Source organism: Mustelus asterias, chromosome 2 (assembly GCF_964213995.1).
Source record: "Mustelus asterias chromosome 2, sMusAst1.hap1.1, whole genome shotgun sequence".
Classification (NCBI taxonomy): domain Eukaryota; kingdom Metazoa; phylum Chordata; class Chondrichthyes; order Carcharhiniformes; family Triakidae; genus Mustelus; species Mustelus asterias.
The window spans coordinates 46282351-46303933 of record NC_135802.1 but is presented as its reverse complement, the minus strand read 5'-3'; the positions used below and the strand labels follow the sequence as shown (position 1 = coordinate 46303933).

The window sequence follows — 21583 nt, the reverse complement described above, 5'->3', positions numbered from 1 at the left end:
AAATACAACTAACATTTATCAAACTTAATCTGTGGAGATGAATTATCGCAGATGTTATCAGTCTTACCCGCAGAAATGGCAACCCACAGGGAAATTGTGTGTCAAAGCTGTCGGGCCTCATTAACAATTACACTCAAATAGTTTTTAGGTTTATTACTTGAGGGCAGTGGAGCCCCAGAATGTGTGTCATTTTTTTTATCTGTACAAAGTCCTAGTTGCAATTTTATTGGAAGCTGTTGAAATGTCTTATTTTTCTTCTTATTGTTCTTGCAGCTTCTACAGCCGACAGCACTGCAGAGAAGGAAGGTGACTCAGTCCACACTGGCCTGATTGTGGGGATTCTCCTGGTCATCATCATTGTTGTGGTGGCCGTGCTTGTGACATTCTACATGTACCACCATCCAACATCAGCGGCCAGTCTCTTCTTCCTCGAGGTAAACCCCAATGGTATCATCTATTATTGAAATACCAGGCAACCAAATTCATTCCAAAAGTGTGCGGGTTAGGTGCATTTGCTTGCTAAATTGCCCCTCAGTGTCCCGGGATGAGTAGGTTAGAGGGATTAGCGGGGTAAACATGTGGGTTACGGGGATAAAGCCGAGGTGGGATTGTTGTGGGTGCAGACTCGATGGGCCGAGTGGCCTCCTTCTGCACTGTAGAAATTCTTTCTATGAGTTGTATCAAACCACTTTTTACTCACATCCGCTCTTATCAACATGAGGAGTGTTAACAGGAATTTCAACCCCCAATTGCATCTTATACATGTAGCTCTCATGGCATGACTAAGCTTTGAGAACAGAACCACTCCAGCCAAAACTTACAACTTACCCGTGAATTTCTGGATGAGAAAAATCAACAGACGATGAATATAGAAACAGATCACTCGCAACATTCTTCCCTATTAACTGTTAACGAAGTTGACACGGCTAAAGTTTGTGGTCTTTCTTGGTTTTCTCTGTTTCTAATTGTTTCCTTGTCATTTGTGTTGTCACTTTATGACAAAGCCTATCTTACAGGGTGCTGCAGCAATGACCAGCTGTATCACTTTGGAAGGAATAATAGTAAAATGGACTATTATTTAAACGGTGAAAAATTACAACATGCTACTGTGCAGAGGGACCTGGGGGTCCTTGTGCATGAATCACAAAAACTCAGTTTGCAGGTGCAGCAGGTAATCAATAAGGCAAATGGAATGTTGGCCTTTATCGCGAGAGGGATGGCGTATAAAAGCAGGGAGGTCATGCTGCAACTGTACAGGGTACTGGTGAGGCCGCACCTGGAGTACTGTGTACAATTTTCCCCTTATTTAAGAAAGGATATATTAGCTTTGGAGGGGGTACAGAGAAGGTTCACCGGGTTGATTCCGGAGATGAGGGGGTTAGCTTATGAGGAGAGATTGAATAGACTGGGCCTGTACTCATTGGAGTTTAGAAGGTTGAGGGGAGATCTTATAGAGACATATAAGATAATGAAGGAGCTAGACAGGGTAGAAGCAGAGAGATTATTTCCACTTACAATGGAAACAAGAACTAGGGGGCCTCAAAATACGGGGGAGTCAATTTAGAACAGAGTTGAGGAGGAACTTCTTCTCCCAGAGGGTAGTGAATCTTTGGAATTCTCTGCCCAATGAAGCAGTAGAGGCCACCTCGTTAAATGTGTTTAAGTCACAGATAGATAGATTTTTAACCATTAAGGGTTATGGGGAGCGGGCGGGTAAGTGGAACTGAACCCACTATCAGATCAGCCATGATCTTATTGAATGGCGGAGCAGGCTTGAGGGGCAAGATGGCCTACACCTGCTCCTATTTCTTATGTTCCTATGTTCTTATGTATCCCACTCTGAAATGGGGAAGAAAGCACAGCACTGCAAATGCATCATTAAATACATAAGAACAAAGAACAAAGAAAATTACAGCACAGGAACAGGCCCTTCGGCCCTCCAAGCCTGCACCAACTGAACTAAAATCCCATACCCTTCCAAGGATCGTATCCCTCTATTCCCATCCTATTCATGTATTTGTCAAGACGCCTCTTAAAACTCACTATCGTATCCACTTCCACTACCTCCCCCGGCAGCGAGTTCCAAGCACCCACCACCCTCTGTGTAAAAAACTTGCCTCATACAACTCCTTTAAACCTTCCCCTCGCACCTTAAACTTGTGCTCCCTAGTAATTGACTCAATTATTCATAGGCCCAGATATCCTGGTCTCAGGATTGTCAGAGACTGGAATTACCCCGGAAAATGCACTACTGGACCCTTGGGAAATCCCAACACACTGTCTCCGTGTCAATTGGCCGGAAATTTGAATTTCCGATTTTCTGATGAGAAGTTTCCCCGTTCTCTGGGACCCTCCGGGAAAATGCAGAATTTGATTCAGAGACTTCACATGATTCTGACTTACTTACCTGGATAGTTACCCAGAAGCGTTAGACATAAAAGCTCTGGTCTAACTCCTGGGGAACTGTACAACTGACACACCCCAGTTACACACAAATCTCCCACCCAGACCCCTGCGTCCCTAACCAACTCCCCACCCCCCAACCTCGCACCCCCCCCCCGCCCCAACACGCTTTTTCACACACACACACACACTCACGCACAAACCCTCTGACCCTCTGCTCACTCCCCCAACTTGACCTGACCCGTCCTCACCACTCTACCCATCCTACCACCTCACCACTTATACCCTTACCTCTAGCCCCTTACCCACTTACCATCTCTTCATAGCTGTTCAAAGAAGCTTTGGGACTTTTAAACTCTTCACTTGCAGCATATGGCGGTTGTTGCCGTTACAAAGGGTGGCTTGAGTATCTGGGTGGATTCTCTCCACTGCTCCCTCCGAGGATTCCTGCACTGAGTCAGGTCTGCAGAATCCTCTGTTGGAAGACTGCCCTGAAATAGCAGAGGAAGGTAAGTAGCGTTTGTTAGTCTGTTCAGATCGGAAGTAGAAGGGGCGATTCTCCTAAAAGTGCTGAATTGGTGAGAAAAACTGGTCTAGATCACGACTGTTTTTTCAGTGCAACTTCAGACCTGAATCTTCCCACTCTTGTGCAATGCAGAGGTCACAATCGTGAATCTCATTTAAAACCCGGGGGGCGGGGGGGGGGGGGGGGGGGGGGGGGGGGGGGGGCGCCTCTTCGCACCAGAGTCTGACAGTTCTGGAACTCTGCGCATGCGCAGTGGCCCCAATCTGTCAGTCTCCCCATTTGCTGGTCAGCATGATCGCTCGCCGGACCCCCGCAGTGCTGTCCCTCCAACCCCGCCAACGGCCCGATCGCGGCCCTCCACGACAATTCCCGGCCCAGCCCCGAACGTCTCCCCCCATCCAGGAGTGCCCTGATGTCCGGCACCCAGCAGTGGCAATCCCCTCACCTCATTCACCCTGGCAGACTCCCCCCCCCCCCCACCCCCGGAGGCAAAACCCCCCGACCCCCCCTCCGCCGGGAGGCAGGCCCCCCCCCCTGCAGACCACCAGCACCCCCAGCCCGCCTCCCTCCATCCCAGATTGATCCCATGCAGAGTGGCAGTGGGACCCCCCCCACCCCCACCAATCATCCCCTCGGCCCTGTCCACAAAAGGCCCTGCTCCTTGGCACTGCCCGATGCCCGATGGGCAGTGCCAAGGTGTCCCTGAGCATGGGCACTTTGCCCCTTGGGCAGTGCCGGGGCACAGGCTGGCACTGCCTGGGTCCCTTGCCCAAGGGGCACCAGCCCCCCCCACCGCCCAACCCCCAGCACTGCCCAAGGGGCAAAGTGCCCATGCTCAGGGGCACCTTGGCTCTGCCCATCGGGCATTGGGCAGTGCCAAGGGGCAGTTGCCCCACCCTTCACCCCCGCTAGTTTCCTGAACGTGGAGAGCTACTCTAAACTCTGCTGGAGTGAAATACTCCTGGCGGGGTGGGAGATGCTGCTGAGCCCAGCAAGATCCATGCCGGGCCCAATAATCACATTTAAAATAGATTTAAAATACATTTTAAAAAGATTTAAATCACTTACCTCTCCTCCTGCCGGTTTCCAGCGCGGTCCCGACTGCGTTTCTGGCTCTGGGAGACGCGCATGCGTCGGGAACACATGCGCGAATCCCGCGAAATGGCTGCCAGCAAACTTGTGGGTCGCGGTGGGAGAATCGCCCACAGAGGTTCTAATTCTGAAGGGAAGATTTGGGCTATAGTATTCTGCTTACTGAATAAAAACAAGAAATGAACCTGCCATCTTTTCCTGACTGTATCAATGTACTGCCAACAATATCCTTAAGCCTTAGAGGTTATAGTTTTTGCTCTACATCAAGCACCACACAACACTCTCCCTAACCCCCCTCCCCCCGCAAAAAAAGGACCCTTGACACAGTACTAGACAGGGGCTCTTTACCAAGGTACATTGCTCCAGTCCAGAGCCAAAATCACCAAGTTTTGGCATTCTGGGCCATTTATAGTGGTTGGGCACAGGCCCAGTGCGAGTTTCTCTTGCTAGAGAAGAATGCCTGGAGGAGGAGTCGGGGAATCATAAGCCTGCAGCTGTAAGTGTGGTCACAATGATTCGGACCTTCCGGATGGCAATGGAAATCGATTACCAGCAGATCCTGAATTAACCTGATGATTCCATGAAAGGGTGCAATAATTGTGGAGAAAGATTGCCTGCATTCTCCATCCTCCCCCTGCACAGTTGCTCAGAGAATGAGGTGGGAGGCTGAGGTTTCTCACTCTGCTCACTGAATAGTGCGCACCTACCACAGATGCAGGCAGAGTTTCACACCTGCTGGAAAACCCGCTTTGAAAAGCACTGGGGCAAAGGGATCCCTGGAGAACGATGGAGATCTGTGCCTTCGTAGTTGTGAGAAGATCTCACTCGAACCTCACTTGGAAATATGAATTGGAGCTCAGCAGTGTAAACAAAAGCACAGCCTCTCTGGCCAGGAATGGTTCTCATGATGTGGAGATGCCGGCGTTGGACTGGGGTAAACACAGTAAGAGTTTTAACAACACCAGGTTAAAGTCCAACAGGTTTATTTGGTAGCAAATTTGGTAGCAGGTTTATTTGGTAGCATTTGCCACCAAATAAACCTGTTGGACTTTAACCTGGTGTTGTTAAAACTCTTACAGAAATGGTTCGCCAGGAATGGTTCTGTCCTCTTAGATTTGCATGCAGCATAAAGACACAGCTAGAAGCCAATAACCTGAATGCTTTCAGGTTTACCGTTCCAGTGAGCTGTTGCTATTGTAAATATGCACAGGTGAAGCTTCTGTAAATTATTTTAAAATTAGAAACACTTAGCTGTTCAGTCAACTGGGATGAAACTGACATTAAAATGCAAATATCAGTAGGCCAGGACAAGCTTTAGAAAGACAAACATCTGTTCGCTTTCATTGATCCACTAAATATATATTTTAAAAAACAGATGGAAATTCAAAGAGATTTAAGGATTCTCTGTCAAATGACTGACGTATTAGTCTGCAGAGGCTTGAATGGCGTATTTGACTTTCCACAGCATCATTAGCTAATTGTGCCTTACAGGTACAACAAACACTCGATCCTAACCACACATTTTGATGTGTAAATGCACAATGAAGAAAATTTTAAAATTCTTACCATTTCTATTCAGGTTTTTGTCATTAAAGCTAATTGGCCAGCTATAAAAGAATAAAGTAGTTAGTTTTCCATTGTTCTATTTTGATTTTTTCTGTTTGGAGAAGATCTGTTAGGATTCATAGCAGACTTTTTCGAATACCTCTCACACAGAGTTTTTTAAGTTTATTAGTGTCACAAGTGGGCTTACATTAACACCGCAATGAAGTCACTGTGAAAATTCCCTAGTCGCCACACTCCCACGCCTGTTCGGGTACACTGAGGGAGAATTTAACATGGCCAATGCACCTAACTAGCACGTCTTTCGGACTGTGGAAGGAAACTGGAGCACCCAGAGGAAACCCATGCAGACACAGGGAGAACGTGCAGACTCCACACAGACAGTGACCCAAGCCGGGAATTGAACCCGGGTCCCTGGTGCTCTGAGGCAGCAGTGCTAATCATTGTGCTACTGTGCCGTCCGTCTGCTCAGAAGAACATCCACTGGTGATGCCAGATCCTTCTTTTAATATGTTATGCAGGTCAGACTTTGATGACTTAATCGGGCCAACTGCAAGTTTAACCAAGGGCCAGAGCTGGGATCCTCTTGTGTCTTACGGTCGACTAGCATGAGGCGGAGCAGGAGTCAGACTATTTCATTTTATTTCCATTGTGGGGCAACGCACACCGAGATTACAATGGCTGCATTTCTGCAGAATTACAAGCATCACAATCTGGTGAACGCTACACTCCGGTTGTCTCCGTTCCTCATCTCCCTTCCTGTGACAAATATTTCACCCCATTTATTCAATCGCTACATGCACTCCATAGACATTTGCATTCTGTAACCCTTTACTCACTATTAGCACCAATCCCTATCAAGATAGCCCCCAGGTCGGCTAAATATTGGCCTGGATTTTGCAGTCAGCGTGATGGCACTCATCATCAAAATCAAAATCTCAATCTCTAAAAAAGCTCCTCACAAAAAGCCAGCAATTTCTGTGGCACGGATTTCCCTTTCCTGATCCTAGTTTGAAAATGGCACCAACTCAAGGGACTCTCTCCAAGAGTAAAATGCACTAATGATCCTTGATGTGTAATTAGATTCTACAGGGAGCAAATAGATGAATGGGACAGACACATGGGATTCAAATAGCTGGTTTAATCACAAACATTCTATAACTATATTATATTTTAATAATATGTGAATTTTTAAAATCATAATAGAAAAATTTGACATTCCATAAAGGTAAAATATGTTTTTCAGGGCCAATGAGGCTGTTTATGAGTAATTCTGAACTTAGTAGAGTAATTCTGACCTTAGTACAGTAATTCTGATCTTAGTACAGTAATTCTGAACTTAGTACAGTAATTCTGATCTTAGTACAGTAATTCTAATCTTAGTACAGTAATTCTGAACCAAGTATAATAATTCTGATCGTACAGTAATTCTGAACCAAGTATAATAATTCTGATCTTAGTACAGTAATCCTGATCTTAGTACACCATTGAACACTCCAGTTGTGCATTATTCAACAAACTTTAACTTTCTCAAGTTTTTTTATAACGAGGCTAAAGGCCGGAATTCTCCGGCCGTTCGTGCTGGCAGGATTCTCCGGTCCTGCTGACAGCGCACCACCATCTGCGGGTTTCCTGCCGGAGTGGAATGACGTCAATGGAAATTCCCATTGAGAGCAGTGGGACCAGAGAATCCCAGCAGCTAGCAAAGAAAGAGCCACCTCCCTCCGTCAGGAAAGGTGCGGCTGGGAGGCTGGAGAATTTTGCCCATGGTGTAAAAGTTCTCATGAGTTCAGTCATTTTTGATTGAGCGCAAACTGGGGGTGCAGAGCTGGGGCGGGGGTGGGTGCACCCTATGAAAAAACATAAAATGACTGCATTTCCACGTTTATCTGTGTCTGTGTACATCCGAAGCTGCTTTCAGTTTCTGAGGAGAAATGGCAACAAAAGCTAACAGTTTCTCTGTTTGCACTCCTGCAAAATCTTGGCTGTCAGTATTCCGAATTTTGATCTTGAATGGCGTAAATCTTGAGCTGAGTCTCCAGTGGGGGTGATAAAACTAATCTAAGTGTGAACATGGCCTTAGAGAGTACTAAAGTAACTGCTTTTAGAGCGACCACCTCTTTTTGCAGTTTTTCAATTTTCTTGACTACAGAAATAGTCTAAAAATGGAAGCCAGTATGAAATAAAACTAATCATTTTACATAAAAGGGATTTCTCAATCGTAGTCGTTAACAAGGGAGCCACCCTGTTCGCATGTATCTCAGTGGGGGTGTTTATTACACATTCAGCTTTTTCCCTCAGTTCCGTCTTATGCAAATATTCCAATGATTATAAAAAGTGCCATAACCTACAAGGCAACAGGCAAAGAGCTGGAAAGAGGGATTTGGCTATATAGCTCTTTTGTGGTTGGCACAGGCATAATGAGCCCAACAGCCTCCCAGCGACTTTATGGAAAAAAATGTTTCAATAAACAGCATAAATTGCACATGCTCTGAAACCCTCTCCATGCCCTGGGGTGGGAGTACATACCATAATACATGCCTCGGGGTGGGATGGGAATTCTTGCCTGTAGTCTTACCCAAATTGTGAGTTCTTCTGAGTTGCATGTTCATGTTCAGGTATTATCATTATCCTCCAAAAGTTCAACAACTGGAGAAATTAAAATGTGTCTTTTCCAACATCTACCATTTTCCACATGGCAGCATCTCAGATAACCTGGTTTCAATATCGAACAGACATTGAAATCATAATCCTGTCACAGTGGTTGAAATGCTTTCAGCATATCAAATAAGTCTGGCTCTCTAGGAATCTCTAACTTTCTTATCTTGGAAAACAAAACTGACTGGGGCTTTGCTCCAGACTTACTGTCTGTAGTTACCAAGGAAGATCTGGGACTCTGTCTTCAATACCTAAGATTATATGCATCTTCACATTAATAATGAAAATGTTTTCTGCCCATCATAGTATACTTATCCTGTTTCACAATTCACTGCTATACTCCATTTCAGCAAATTTAGAGTCTTAGAGGTCTACAGTGCAAAAAAGGCCCTTTGGCCCATAACATCTGCGCTGATCAAAAACAATCATCTAACTATTCTAATCCCATTTTCCAGCACTTGGTCTATAGCCTTGCATGCTTTGGCATCACAAGTGCATATCTAAGTATTTCTTAAATGTTATGAGGGTCTCTGCTTCCACCACCTTTTCAGGCAGTGAGTTCCGGACTCCCACCACCCTTTGGGTGAAAACGTTTTTCTTCATGTCCCCTCTAAACCTCCTGCCCCTTCTCTTAAATCTATGCCCTCTGGTCATTGATCTCTACACCAAGGGGGAAAAATTCTTCCTGTCTACTCTATCTATGCACCTCATAATTTTATACATCTTAATCATGTCCCCCTTCAGTCCCCTCTCCTCCAAGGAAAACAACCCCAGTCTATCCAATCTCTCTTTATAATTAAAACTCTCCAACCCAAGCAACATCCTGATAAATCTCCTCTGCACCCATTCCAAGGTTATTACATCCCTCTTACAGTATGGATTCCAGACAATATTCTAGTTGTGGCCTAACCAACGTTTTATACAGTTCCAGCATAACCTCCCTACTCCAGAACTCTAGGCTAATAAAGGCAAGTATACCAGATGTCTCCTTAACCACTTTATCCATCTGTCCTGCTACCTTAAGGGACTGGTGTACATACACACCAAGGTCCCTTTGATCCTCGATGCCTCCCAGGGTCCTGCCATTCATCATGTATTCCCTTGCCACGTTGTCCTGCCCAAGTGCATCACCTCACCCTTATCTGTATTAAATTCCCTTACACTGATCAGTCCATCTGACCAGCATGTTTTGTTTATTTATTAGCGTCACAAGTAGGCTTACATTAACACTGCAACGAAGTTACTGTGAAAATCTCCTCGTCGCCACACTCATCACCTACACTGAGGGAGAATTTAACATGGTCATGCACCGAGCCAGCACATCTTTTGGGCTGTGGGCGGAAACCGGAGCATCTCTTTATCTTCCTATAATCTAATTTCTTCCAGCTAATTGACTGGTATGCAGATTTCTTCCAACAATCTTCAGGGAATAAAACAGTCATCTGGGATGTACAGAGAAATTCAAACAACAGAAAATTCCTTATTAACGTAGGAATCAGAAGGCTTTCAATGTTCCTTTCAACTCCCCAATCTTGATCCACCCACCCACTATTCTATTAGATCATGACTAATCTTGACCTAAACTTGATTTACCTGCCTTTTCTCCATATCTCTTTGTACTCTTATCCAACAAAAATCGATTAATCATGGCCTTGGAAATTTTGGTTGACTCTGTATCTGCAACATTTTGAGGGAGAGCCCCAGAGTTTCACTATCTTTTGTGTGGAAAATAGAGGCCCCAGATCCCTGGGGAATCTCACTTGTCATGTCGCACTAATCAGAGAGTATTCCCTTTATCCTAACCGTCTGTCTCCTATCTCTCAACCAATGTTAGGAGGCCACTTGCTATTCCACAAGCTGCCATGGGGGACTCACATCAAGTGTAAATGCCAGTGTGAAACTGCTTATGGAATTAAGTACTGATCCTGTTGATATTTAGAGATTTGGGAAATGGTCACGAGGGGCAAAGGGAGAAGAGAACAGGTGTAAAACTAATTGGGTGACTGTTTCAAAGAGCCATACAAATACAACTGCTGAGTGATCTCATTTGGTGCAGAGGAGATTTACAAGGATGTTGCCTGGATTGAGTGGCATGCCTTATGAGGATAGGCTGAGGGAGCTCGGTCTTTTCTCCTTGGAGAGATGTAGGATGAGAGGAGACCTAATAGAGGTATATAAGGTGTTGAGAGGCATAGATCGGGTGGACTCTCAGAGGCTTTTTCCCAGGGTGGAAATGGCTGCTACGAGAGGACACAGGTTTAAGGTGCTGGGGTGTAGGTACAGGGGAAATGTTAGGGGGAAGTTTTTCACACAGAGGGTGGTGGGCGAGTGGAATCGGCTGCCATCAGTGGTGGTGGAGGCAAACTCAATAGGGTCTTTTAAGAGACTCCTGGATGAGTACATGGGACTTAATAGGATGGAGGGTTATAGGTAGGCCTAAAAGGTAGGGATATGTTCGGCACAACTTGTGGGGCCGAAGGGCTTGTTTTGTGCTGTAGTTTTCTATGTTTCTATGTAAGAATTCTGCCACTGGCTCGCTAAGAATCCATGTTATGACAGCACTGTGATTCTAAGGTAGACAATTTCATCTGACACTCCTGCACATCAATTTCTGCATGAAGGCCTGTTGCTGGTATCCACCTCATGGCTCAATTCCGCGTCTGTGTGAGTCTTTGATCTCAGCTATGTCGATAATAATAATCCATAAGACCATAAGACATAGGAGCAGAATTGGGCCATTCAGCCCATCGAGTCTGCTCCACCATTCAGTCACAGCTGATAAGTTTCTCAATCCCATTCCCCCGCCTTTTCCCCATACCCTTTGATCCCCTTACCAATCAAGAACCTATCTATCACTGTCTTAAATATACTCAATGACCTGGCTTCCACAGCCTTCTGTGGCAATGAGTTCCATAGATTCACCACCCCATGGCTGAAGAAATTCCTCCAAGCCCCTGGTCTGGGGGAAAACATCCGGGGTACTCTTTTTGACCATTCCATAGCCTTTACTGGACATGGAGTGTGGGCACAGACCTAGGCAGCATCTGTAGCATCAGTTTCAGTTAAATATTACCTAACCCTCATTATTTTGGTTACTATGGAAAGAATACATTGGGCGGGATTGTACAGCCTCCAGAAACTTTAAAATCCCACCCGAGGTTAGCGGATCTTCCCATTGTCCATCCCTGACCCGCTCCAATTCCCGTGGCGTGCAGGGCAGTAAAATTCCGGCGATTGTCTAGATATTGGAGGACGTTAATGCCCATGTAACTGTAGGTGAGTAGAATGAGAGGAGTAAACTGGAATGAGAGGGAAGTATAAAGAAAGTTTCAATGGACGAATATTTGACTATCAATCCAATGCTTGTGTTCTAACTCAGCCTGGACTTGCCAAGTTAAATCAATAGGAAGTATATGGATTGCCATCCAACATTTTTATGAATTTGTTTGTATTATACCACAGGGCATATAAATTAGACATTCAGAGCAATCTTACCAGAAATTGGCAAGAAAACTGGCATGGAGCTCGCCGGATTTTGAGACCCACTGACGATCTGGCGCACGGAGAGTCTGGGCTCAAGATCCCACCCATTCTGTTTCTATTCTGATTTTTCAACACCAGAGCAAGCTGGTTAAAAAGATGGTCTTAAATATCCTCTAGGAGCGGGCATAACATATCAGGCTTACATTGAAACATTCACAACTGGGAAGTAACCAACTACCACTGCTGATTACCTCTGAGCAAGATCTCCACTAGATTTACTCAGATCCTTTTCTTTCTACTTCAGTTTGTTTTAAGATGTGACAGTTTATCTCACTGGAGTTACAAGGAGAGGCTGGATAGACTGGGGCATTTTTCCCTGGAGGGTCGGAGGCTTAGGGGTGACCTTGCAGAGGTCTATAAAATAATGAGGGGCATAGGTGAAGTAAAAAGTCAACATCTTTTCCCAAAGGTAGGGGAGTCTAAAACTAGAGGGTAATGGTTTAAGGTGAGAGGGGAGAGATGCAAAAGGGACCAGAGGGGCAATTTTTTCACATAGAGGGTGGTGAGTGTCTGAAACGAGCTGCCAGAGGTAATAGTAGAGACGGGTACAATTTTGTCTTTTAAAAAGCATTTAGATAGTTACATGGGAAGACTGATATAGAGGGATATGGGCCAAACGTGGGCAATTGGGACTAGCTTAATGGTAAAAACTGGACGGCATGGACAAGTTGGGCTGAAGGGCGTGTTTCCATGCTGTAAATCTCTATGACTTGCCCTTGTTCAACCAGGTGTTTTAAGGATATCTGTTTAGAATTATTTGCATCTCACTACAATGTCCTCACTAATTAATTCCTGTTCATTTCCAGCGCCGCCCAAGCAGATGGCCAGCAATGAAGTTCAGACGTGGCTCCGGTCATCCCGCTTATGCTGAAGTAGAACCAGTTGGGCAGGAGAAAGAAGGCTTTATTGTGTCTGAACAGTGCTGAAACTGTGAGAACAAAATAGTGCACCAGTACTGGCCTACAGGTGTGGGATTTATGCTTTGAAGTGGATAACGAAGCAAGCTCAAGCCCACTGTCCACAAAATACCTACTTCTGGATTAGCTCAAAAGTAAGAAAGATACACACCTTCACCTACAAAATCACCACTCCATCGTCTTCCTTAGTCGCCCTGCAGATTACACCAATGTTTCAAGGAAAGCGTTGCCATCCCTTTGTGATAGCCGCCGTGGAATTCAACGAGCATTCGTGATGCACACAAGCCACACAACTGAAGAATCAAGTTCATTCCATCTTTGCTGGTTCAAGTAAACCCCAACAAGTAACTGTGGAAAAGGAAAACTAATCAATTATCCATGTTACCGTGGTTAAAAATTCAGCAAATTTGCTTACAGCATGCTTTTAACCAATCATCAATCAGATAAAGAAATGAATAGTATCACACTCTTCAACATTTACTTTGATTCTTTAAATGTGTATACATTAAGAAATCACTGACATCAGCTCGGGAAAATGTGTACATTTCCCTAATGACGATACTTTCTGATCCATCTGTTGTTTTGAGTGTATATGAATCATTATTGATGGATTTCTTTCCTGTAGATGTATGGTGTATAGTGAAACTTCACCTCCCAATCGACAGGATTCGGTGCATAGCGGTTGGGAGAGAATTAAAAAAAGGAGTTGATATGTTCTTTAAATAAGTGAAGTTTTGCAAGTATGCATATCTGACAGAATTCTTTTTGGTAAATCTGATATGTTACCCTCAGTAACTTCTGACATTCCTGAACTCAACTTTTTAAGTTAAAAACAAAATCTCAAAACTATTGTGCGCGACAGGATTCCACTGGTTTCAGATTGCTGAGGGTTTTGTACCATTTGTGTCGCAAGTATGCAATGTGCCATCTTTTAACTCAAAGAAGGTAGTGAGACTGAGAAGGTTTAAACACACCCCCTACTAGATACCAAATGATGGGAGTATTTGCACATCCAACTAGTTCTGTTGTGTAGTGGACACATTGGTTAAATAGATGAATATATTTTGTTTCTTGATAGTTCACACAAGACAGGTTCTTGTGCTCCAGATTGTGAAGAAATGTTATAGTGTATTTTTCCATCCAGAAGAGACATGTAACATGAATTACCGCAAACATAAAATGGGTTGTGAAGTAGTAATTAAGATTAGAGTGTTGTTTAACAATAGAAAGTAGTCCCATGGACAGCAAAGAATGCGCACTTTTAACCGCCTTCACTGAAATGGATTTTTTTTTTTAGCTTTTTTTGATGTGAAACCAGGTTGTTCGTCAATAAATTCAGGTAAGTATTCCTCAATCAAATCTGTGAAATAAAACTTCCAGTCTTACAAGTAAAGGCACTTACTATTATTATTATGTATTGAAAATGGCAGATTCAGATCTAATTACAGATTATTGACTTCTTTCCACTTGCCAACAACACAATCAATGAACAATACAACCTTACGTCCTTTCACTTCAATCAATAATTGTCATTGGTTTCACTCACAGTGAGTGTGACCTTGCTAGGAATGGATTTTTTTTTTCAGTGAGCATTTACGTAAGAGTATCAATTTGGGATAAAATAGCTTGTTCAGTTGGGTTTGATCTGAAACTATCGTGAAAAGCAATTTAAAATCTTTTCCTCAACATTATCCAAAATGTCAGTCATTTAAACTCCTTTAACGATAATGGGTGTCTTAATTTTAAATGTCCTCTGCCAAAGACTGGCCTCTGGAATGGAAAATGGGTGCAGCTGCATAGTTGACCGAATGAAATGGACTTGATAACCTTGTTGGACTAGCTGGTGCTTCTTCACCATTTTTATTTGTTTTGTGTGTCTCTAATTAGGTTCAACATCCAGTATCCCTTGTGAAAATTCTAGTAATGTCAACAGCTGCAGGTACCAGTGTACACATACTTTAGTCTGTCATGAGAAGACCTCCAAAAACATCCTCATCAGCCAAGATTAATTTGAATTTCCCTAAACATGCTTACAACAATCCAGTCTATAATGTTACAATAGCTATTCCATATCACTGCAAAAACTTTCCCAAATCTTATCTGCTGATTCAGTGCAATGATTTTGAACAAGCAATAAAGCATTTCCAGAAGATTTGAATGAAGTGTCTAACATATATCAAATCAAACAACCATGCTTTTCTTATCCTGATGCTACCCATCAACCATGTTCAATCTCTTACCTGACACTTTTTCACCTGTGCATTTTTTGCATCCTCACCATATGCCCAACCTGATGCTGAAAAATTAACAAAATAATAGTGTTCCTCATGTAACACTTTGACTTAAAGATTTACACAATTTGAGGAAGAATCAAATCCAGACCCAAGTAAACAAAATTCATCTTTGACCTGGCTCGGATTTCTCATGATGTGGAGATGCCGGCATTGGACTGGGGTAAACACAGTAAGAGTTTTAACAACACCAGGTTAAAGTCCAACAGGTTTATTTGGTAGCAAATGCCATTAGCTTTCGGAGCGCTGCTCCTTCGTCAGATGGAGTGGAAATCTGCTCTCAAACAGGGCACAGAGACACAAAATCAAGTTACAGAATACTGATTAGAATGCAAATCTCTACAACCAACCAGGTCCTAAAGATACAGACAATGTGAGTGGAGGGAGCATTAAGCACAGGTTAAAGAGATGTGTATTGTCTCCAGACAGGACAGCCAGTGAGATTCTGCAAGTCCAGGAGGCAAGCTGTGGGGTTACTGATAGTGTGACATAAACCCAACATCCCGGTTTAGGCCGTCCTCATGTGTGCGGAACTTGGCTATCGATAAACCTGTTGGACCTTAACATGGTGCTGTTAAAACTCCTTTCGGATTTCTCAAACAGATTTGCATACAGTCTTGGTAACAAGCATTTGATTTGGTTATCAAGACAGCATCTCACCACCCCCTTCTCAAGGGCAATTAGAGATTGATAACAATTTGCCAGTGGTGCTCACATCCCAAGCATAAAAACATTTTAAAATATCAGATTTCTATTTTTACCTTCATACTCCAGTCCAAAGATGTGCAGGTTAAGTTGATTGGCCATGTTAAATTGCACCTTAGTGTCAGGGGGATTAGGAGGGTAAATATGTGGGGTTACGGGGATAGGACAGGACCTGGATGGGATTGTTGTAGCTGCAGGCTCGATGGGCCAAATGGCCTCCTTCTGCACTGTTGATTCTATGATTCTATGACTAATTTCAAATAAAGCCTTTACAATAAGGCCAATCATTCTCTCTATCCTGGTCTGTCATTCAGTTACATGATAGCTTGTTTATATCTCATCTCCATTTCTCTGCCTTTTCACCCAGATCCAACCAAAATCTATCAATCACAGCTTGGAATTTTATTTAAACCAGCATCTGCAAACCTTTGTTGAACCAAGTTCAAGATGTCCACTGCCCTTTGTCTATAAAAATGCTTCCTAAATTAATCCAAAATGGATTGCTGTAATGTTAAAGCTTTGCGCTTTTGTTCAAGATTCCACCACAAGAGGAAATAATTTCTCTGTATCTACCACATTTTATCCCTTTACCATGTTAAACACCTCAATTGGGTTGTTCCTCAACCTTCCCAGTTTAAGGGAATTCGTGCCAAGATTATACAACCTGTCTTCATAATTTAATCCTTTAAACTGTGGTAAAGTTTAACTGAGTGTGGCATCAAGGAGTCTTAGCAAATTTGTAATTGATGTGACTCGAGAGGAAAACTCTGCCCCAGTTGAAGTAATGTCCAGCACAGAGGAATATGATTGTTGTTTTTGGAGAACATCATTGCAGGCGTTCCTTCGGAACAATTACCTTCAGCTATTGTATCAATGTCCTTCCCTCTCCCCCACCATAACATGAGAAGTGGAGATGTTCACTGATGATCGCTTGGTGTTCAGTATCATTCGCAACTCCCAGATACTGTTGCAGTCCATACCTGCATGCAGCACCATTCAGGCTTGGGCTGATAAGTGTCAATAACACATGTGTCACATAAGCACCAGGCAATGAACAGGAGAGAATCTAATCACCTCCCCCTGACATTCAATGGTATTACCATTGCTGACTTCCCCACGATCAATACCTATCAATCACCTGGAGTTACCATTAACCCGATGATTAACTGAACCAACCATGTAAATACTGTGGCTGGAAAAGCAGCTCAGAGGCTGAGAATTCTACGCTGAGTAGGTAAAGGTAAAGTCTCCATAGTCCCAGATGACCTTTGAGGGGGAGAGCCGACTGGCAGTGATTTAACCTGACTTCCGGCAAGGGGCAAGGTTGAGAAGGTGAATAACCTGTGCCGGTATGGGAATTGAACCCGAGCTGTTGGCATCGCTCCGCAGCATGAACCAGCTGTTCAGCCAACTGAAATAATCCGACTCCCTAAGTAACTCCCCAGGTAACTCACCTATTGACTCCCCCAAGGCTGTCCACCATCTACAAGGCACAAAGCAGGAGTATGGTGGAATACTCCCCACTTGCCGAGATGAGTATAGCTCCAAAAACACTCAAGAAACTTAACACCATGCAGGATAAATCAGCCCGCTTGATTGGCACCCCGTTTACCACTCCTTCTCCACTACTGATGCACAATGGCAGCAGTTACACCATTTACAAGATGCACTGCAGCAACAGCACTTTCTAACGCATGACCTTTACTATGTAGAGGGCAAGGGCGGCAGGTGCTTGGGAACACCATCATCTGCAAGTTGCCCTCCATATCACACAGCATCCTGACTTGGAACAATGTCACCATTTTTTCACTGTCACTGGTCAAAATCCTAGGATTTCCTTCCCAGCAGTACTGGCCGAGCCAGCACCACATGGGCTTACCGCAGTTCAAGAAGGCAGCTTCTTACCACCAACTTTCCAAGGGCAATTTGGGCTGGGCAATAAATGGTGGCCTCGCCAGCAATGCCCACATCCCATGAACGAAAATATTTTGAAAAACATACAGGTCAATCTGCACTATACTACTTCCAAAGATAATCTGTGTTTCCAGAGGTTTGATACCCAGAACTAAATGCAGGTAAAAAAGGAAGAAGCACAGAAGCAAACTATTCTGGAAAGTCTGGTGAAGAGATCACCCATAACATGAATCTAGTTTTCCTCTTCAGATACTCCTGGAATTGCTAGCTGTTTTAGTTTCTTATAGTACAAAAATTGATAAGAGCAAACTAGATTATTATCTCACCTGAAGCTTTAAGTACTTAATAACATAAGAAATAGGAGCAGGGGTGGACCATATGGCCCCTTGGGCCTGCTCCACCATACAGTAACATCATGGCTGATCTTCTGCCTCAACTTTACGTTTTCACCCACTCCTCATGTCGCTTGATTCTTTGAGAGACCAAAAACTCTCTCGTCCAACCACATCTCAATGATCCTGCTTTCCTTTCCTGCATTGCAACTCCTTTCTCTAGTGCCCCTCCATGCAAGTGTGTGCCCAACCTTTCACTTTCTGCCAACCTCCTCCCCGAGGACATCTCAATTTGATTGCTTCTCAACTTACGTTTCCAACTAACACGCATGGTGCCATCTCGCGCCAGTGAAACAAAGAAAATATGTTTCGTAGGTTACTTCTTGCAGGAAACCTTGAGACAACTACACACTCATCAATTATAGTACATTGCCAATTTTAAACTGGAAATTATCTAGGAAAGGAGATTTTCATGTCTAAATTCTAATCATTTTACTGTGTTGTGCAAAAACTTAGCTGGGCAAGGGTTTTTCTGCTTCTCGCATTCATTCCAAAGTCTGGATGACTACAAATATCAGAGATTCTCACAAAAGGGGAAATAATTCAATTAAAATATTTTCAAATTATCTCGAAGTACAATTTTGACAAATTTAATGTCTGTTCTATCTTATAAGAGTTGCCTTTGTCTGATTTTAGCCTTATTTACTAGACATACGGGCCAGAATTTTACCTTCCCACCCACCAAAGGGTCGGAGAGGGTGAGGGATGGAGCATGGGAAGGTCTGTTGACCTTGGGCTGGATTTTACAGTTTTGGGATGAGCAAGGCTGTAAAAGCCCACCCATACTCTGGCTTATTGTTCATTAATAGTCATTTTACAATTGCATGTAAAGGAAATTGATTGCTCAGTCGTTGAAATGAAGTCATTTTCTGAATGGATCAATTCTGACTGACCTGAACCTGCAAGTTCAATACCATCATGCCAAGATTTGCACTAAGTGAAAAAATGAGCTAGGATTAAACTACCCAATATTTAACATACAGGTGCGTAGGTTTGTGGGGGAAGGTTCATGGAGTAACGTGCGTCTAAGGGTTTTAATTGATTTTCAGTGTGAATCAATGGAAGCAGGCTGTTCACTTAGTTCAAACATACTCTTATTATAACATATCACACCTTATTTAACTTTTGGCCTCATTGTATTCCAGTCCAACAGACAAATGTTCTGAGTTTGAATTTATTGAGTGCTTCAAATTGGCATAAGTGCGGCCCAATGCATCATTTTCAATGTTTGACACAGATGCATTTCAATATTGGATAGTTTACTGAGGATTTTTTTTCTATAAGATTATTTTTGTATATGCTTGCTCATTTTGACTCAACATAATAACATGCATATATATGAATTCTAAAGCTACATGTTAAACAAATGGTATATTTTGTGTTGGCCTATATGTTGAACACGTGATTGTCTTGCTAAGTACAGTGACCTCTTCGCAAAGTTTGCATTGTCATGAATGCAAATTGGGTGCAATTTTGGAACCTGTCTCGAATGATTTTAATAACGCCAATCTAGTTTTTATTTTAGAACAAGATAAATGAGCACCTTTTGAACAAGGTCACGATAAAGGTGAAGAAACCCCCTGTAGACTCTTTCACTGACAATAAAGTGCAATTGATATGGGACAACAGAAGTGTGTCCGATGGCATTTTTCAAATACAGTGTGGGAAGGATGCTGGTTTCTGTGAGTCACATCCTAGAACTTCACAACATGCAATGGTGTGGAAAGGGTGGAACTGGGTCCAGTGTTGGCAGTGGGTGCATGGTATTCAACAGAACTAGCATATGGCGAATCTGATTAGCTTCAGAGTCTCGCACTGTCCTGCTGTTGCTCTCGGCAGCAATGTTTCATTATGAGGGTCTCCTAAGTAATTCAGGGCAGTTGAGAAATGTGTACTGTCTCAAAACAAAATCACCACAGACACCAATGTGGCACACCTTGGTTTGAATAAATGAGATAGTTGAACCCAAACGAGAACCGTAAGAGCTTTATTTCATTTCCATTTAACTCAAAGGTTATAACATGCATAGATTGTTTTCTACAATAAACTGTCATTTCTATAATTTTGACCTTCTGTGTCGGCTCAGTTTTTAACTGCTAAGTTTAGTAACTAATTATTAATCTGTGTTAACTGCATTGCTGCACTTTTCACACATTACTTCAAATTTGAAAAGCAATGTAATTGCAATTGTGGCACGGTGGCACAGTGGTTAGCGCTGCTGCCTCACAGTGCCAGCGACTCAGGTTCAATTCCGGTCTCGGGTGACTGTTTGTCTGGAGTTTGCGAGTTCTCCCCGTGTCTGCGTGGGTTTCCTCTGGGTGTTCTGATTTCCTCCCACAGTCCAAAGATGTGCAGGTTAGATGAATTGGCCATGCTAAATTCTCCCTCAGTGTACCTGAACAGGCACCGGAGTGTGGCAACTAAGGAATTTTCACAGTAACGTCATTGCAGTGTAAACGTAAGCCTACTTGTAACACTAATAAATAAACTTTAAACTTAAATTGCCCCTTAGTGTGGGTTGGGGGAATAGCGGAGTAAATACGTAAGGTTACAGGGATAGGGCCTGGGTGGGATGCTCTATCAGAGGGTCGATGCAGAATTGATGGGCTGAATGGGCTCCTTCTGCATTGTAGGGTTTCAATGATTCTAATGCAATTAGAAGACTGAAAATTATGGTTGTTAAATGACTGTTGAGGAGAAAATTGTTCGGGTAGCGCCTCTTCTTGTGGCACTGTGCATTTCACTGATGCAGGCGACAACACTGGCCACTACCTGCACAGGCTATCTGGTGTTCTCCATTGAGCTAATTGAGGAACATGTGCAGGCCTGTATTAGCACTACTGCTGGCTTTCAGGGTATCAATGTAAGTCTCCACAGTGTCACTAAAAGTGGCCTCACACAAATGAATTCTGCAGCCTGAATGTTTTTACATACTGAATATTTGCACATCCCAAAAGGTTATCAACATGCCTGCACCTGAATAGAAAAGAAACCTGTTTCAATAAGTGTCATTGGAGGGTCAGCTCAGATTGACAGGCAAACCAGCATGTATCAAGTCTGTCATTCACTATAAAATGGCAAATTGCAGCATCTCATGGAGTATTGAAGCTACTTTACACTTGCAAGATCCATTCTAAATGGTCACCTCACTGTAGTGAGCTTGAAGATGAAAGCATGTTATAGGCTGTCTATTCAGAGTACAAAATCCTGTTCTGATCACATCACCTTAAACATACATTTTTACAAGACAGGCACAGCCTCTATTGTCGTGTGTTTTGAGGAAAGTATGTTTACAAATCAAACACATCAAACCAAAGCAGACTGTCAGATATTTAGTTTTATTTCTTGCACCTCCTCGCTGAAGTGATTTAGTCAGTGGCCATATCCATCTAATAAATCTGGAATGGCCGAAAGGTATATCATTCATGTCATTATTACTCAATCGAATAGCATCAAGAATATTCATCGAGGAACATTACATGTGAAAAATAGTGTCCTGGATTTAGATCAATTTAAAAATGAAGATGGAAAACATTAAAAGTGGGGAGAATGACAGGAAATAAAAAAGGATTATTTCAA

The 21583-nt window shown here is 43.2% G+C and overlaps 1 protein-coding gene across 3 annotated transcripts in view; it reads left to right on the top strand.

Moving 5' to 3' along the window:
• plxdc2b (plexin domain containing 2b) overlaps positions 1-20072 on the top strand; it is a 404160-nt gene extending 384088 nt beyond the window's left edge. For all 3 annotated transcript variants that reach the window (XM_078234670.1, XM_078234661.1, XM_078234678.1), the window contains 2 exons: positions 274-434; positions 12592-20072. In XM_078234670.1, the coding sequence (XP_078090796.1) occupies positions 274-434; positions 12592-12711 (281 nt within the window). In that variant the 3' untranslated portion in view covers positions 12712-20072. The remainder of the gene's footprint in view (positions 1-273; positions 435-12591) is intronic.
• The last annotated feature ends 1511 nt before the right edge of the window (positions 20073-21583 follow it).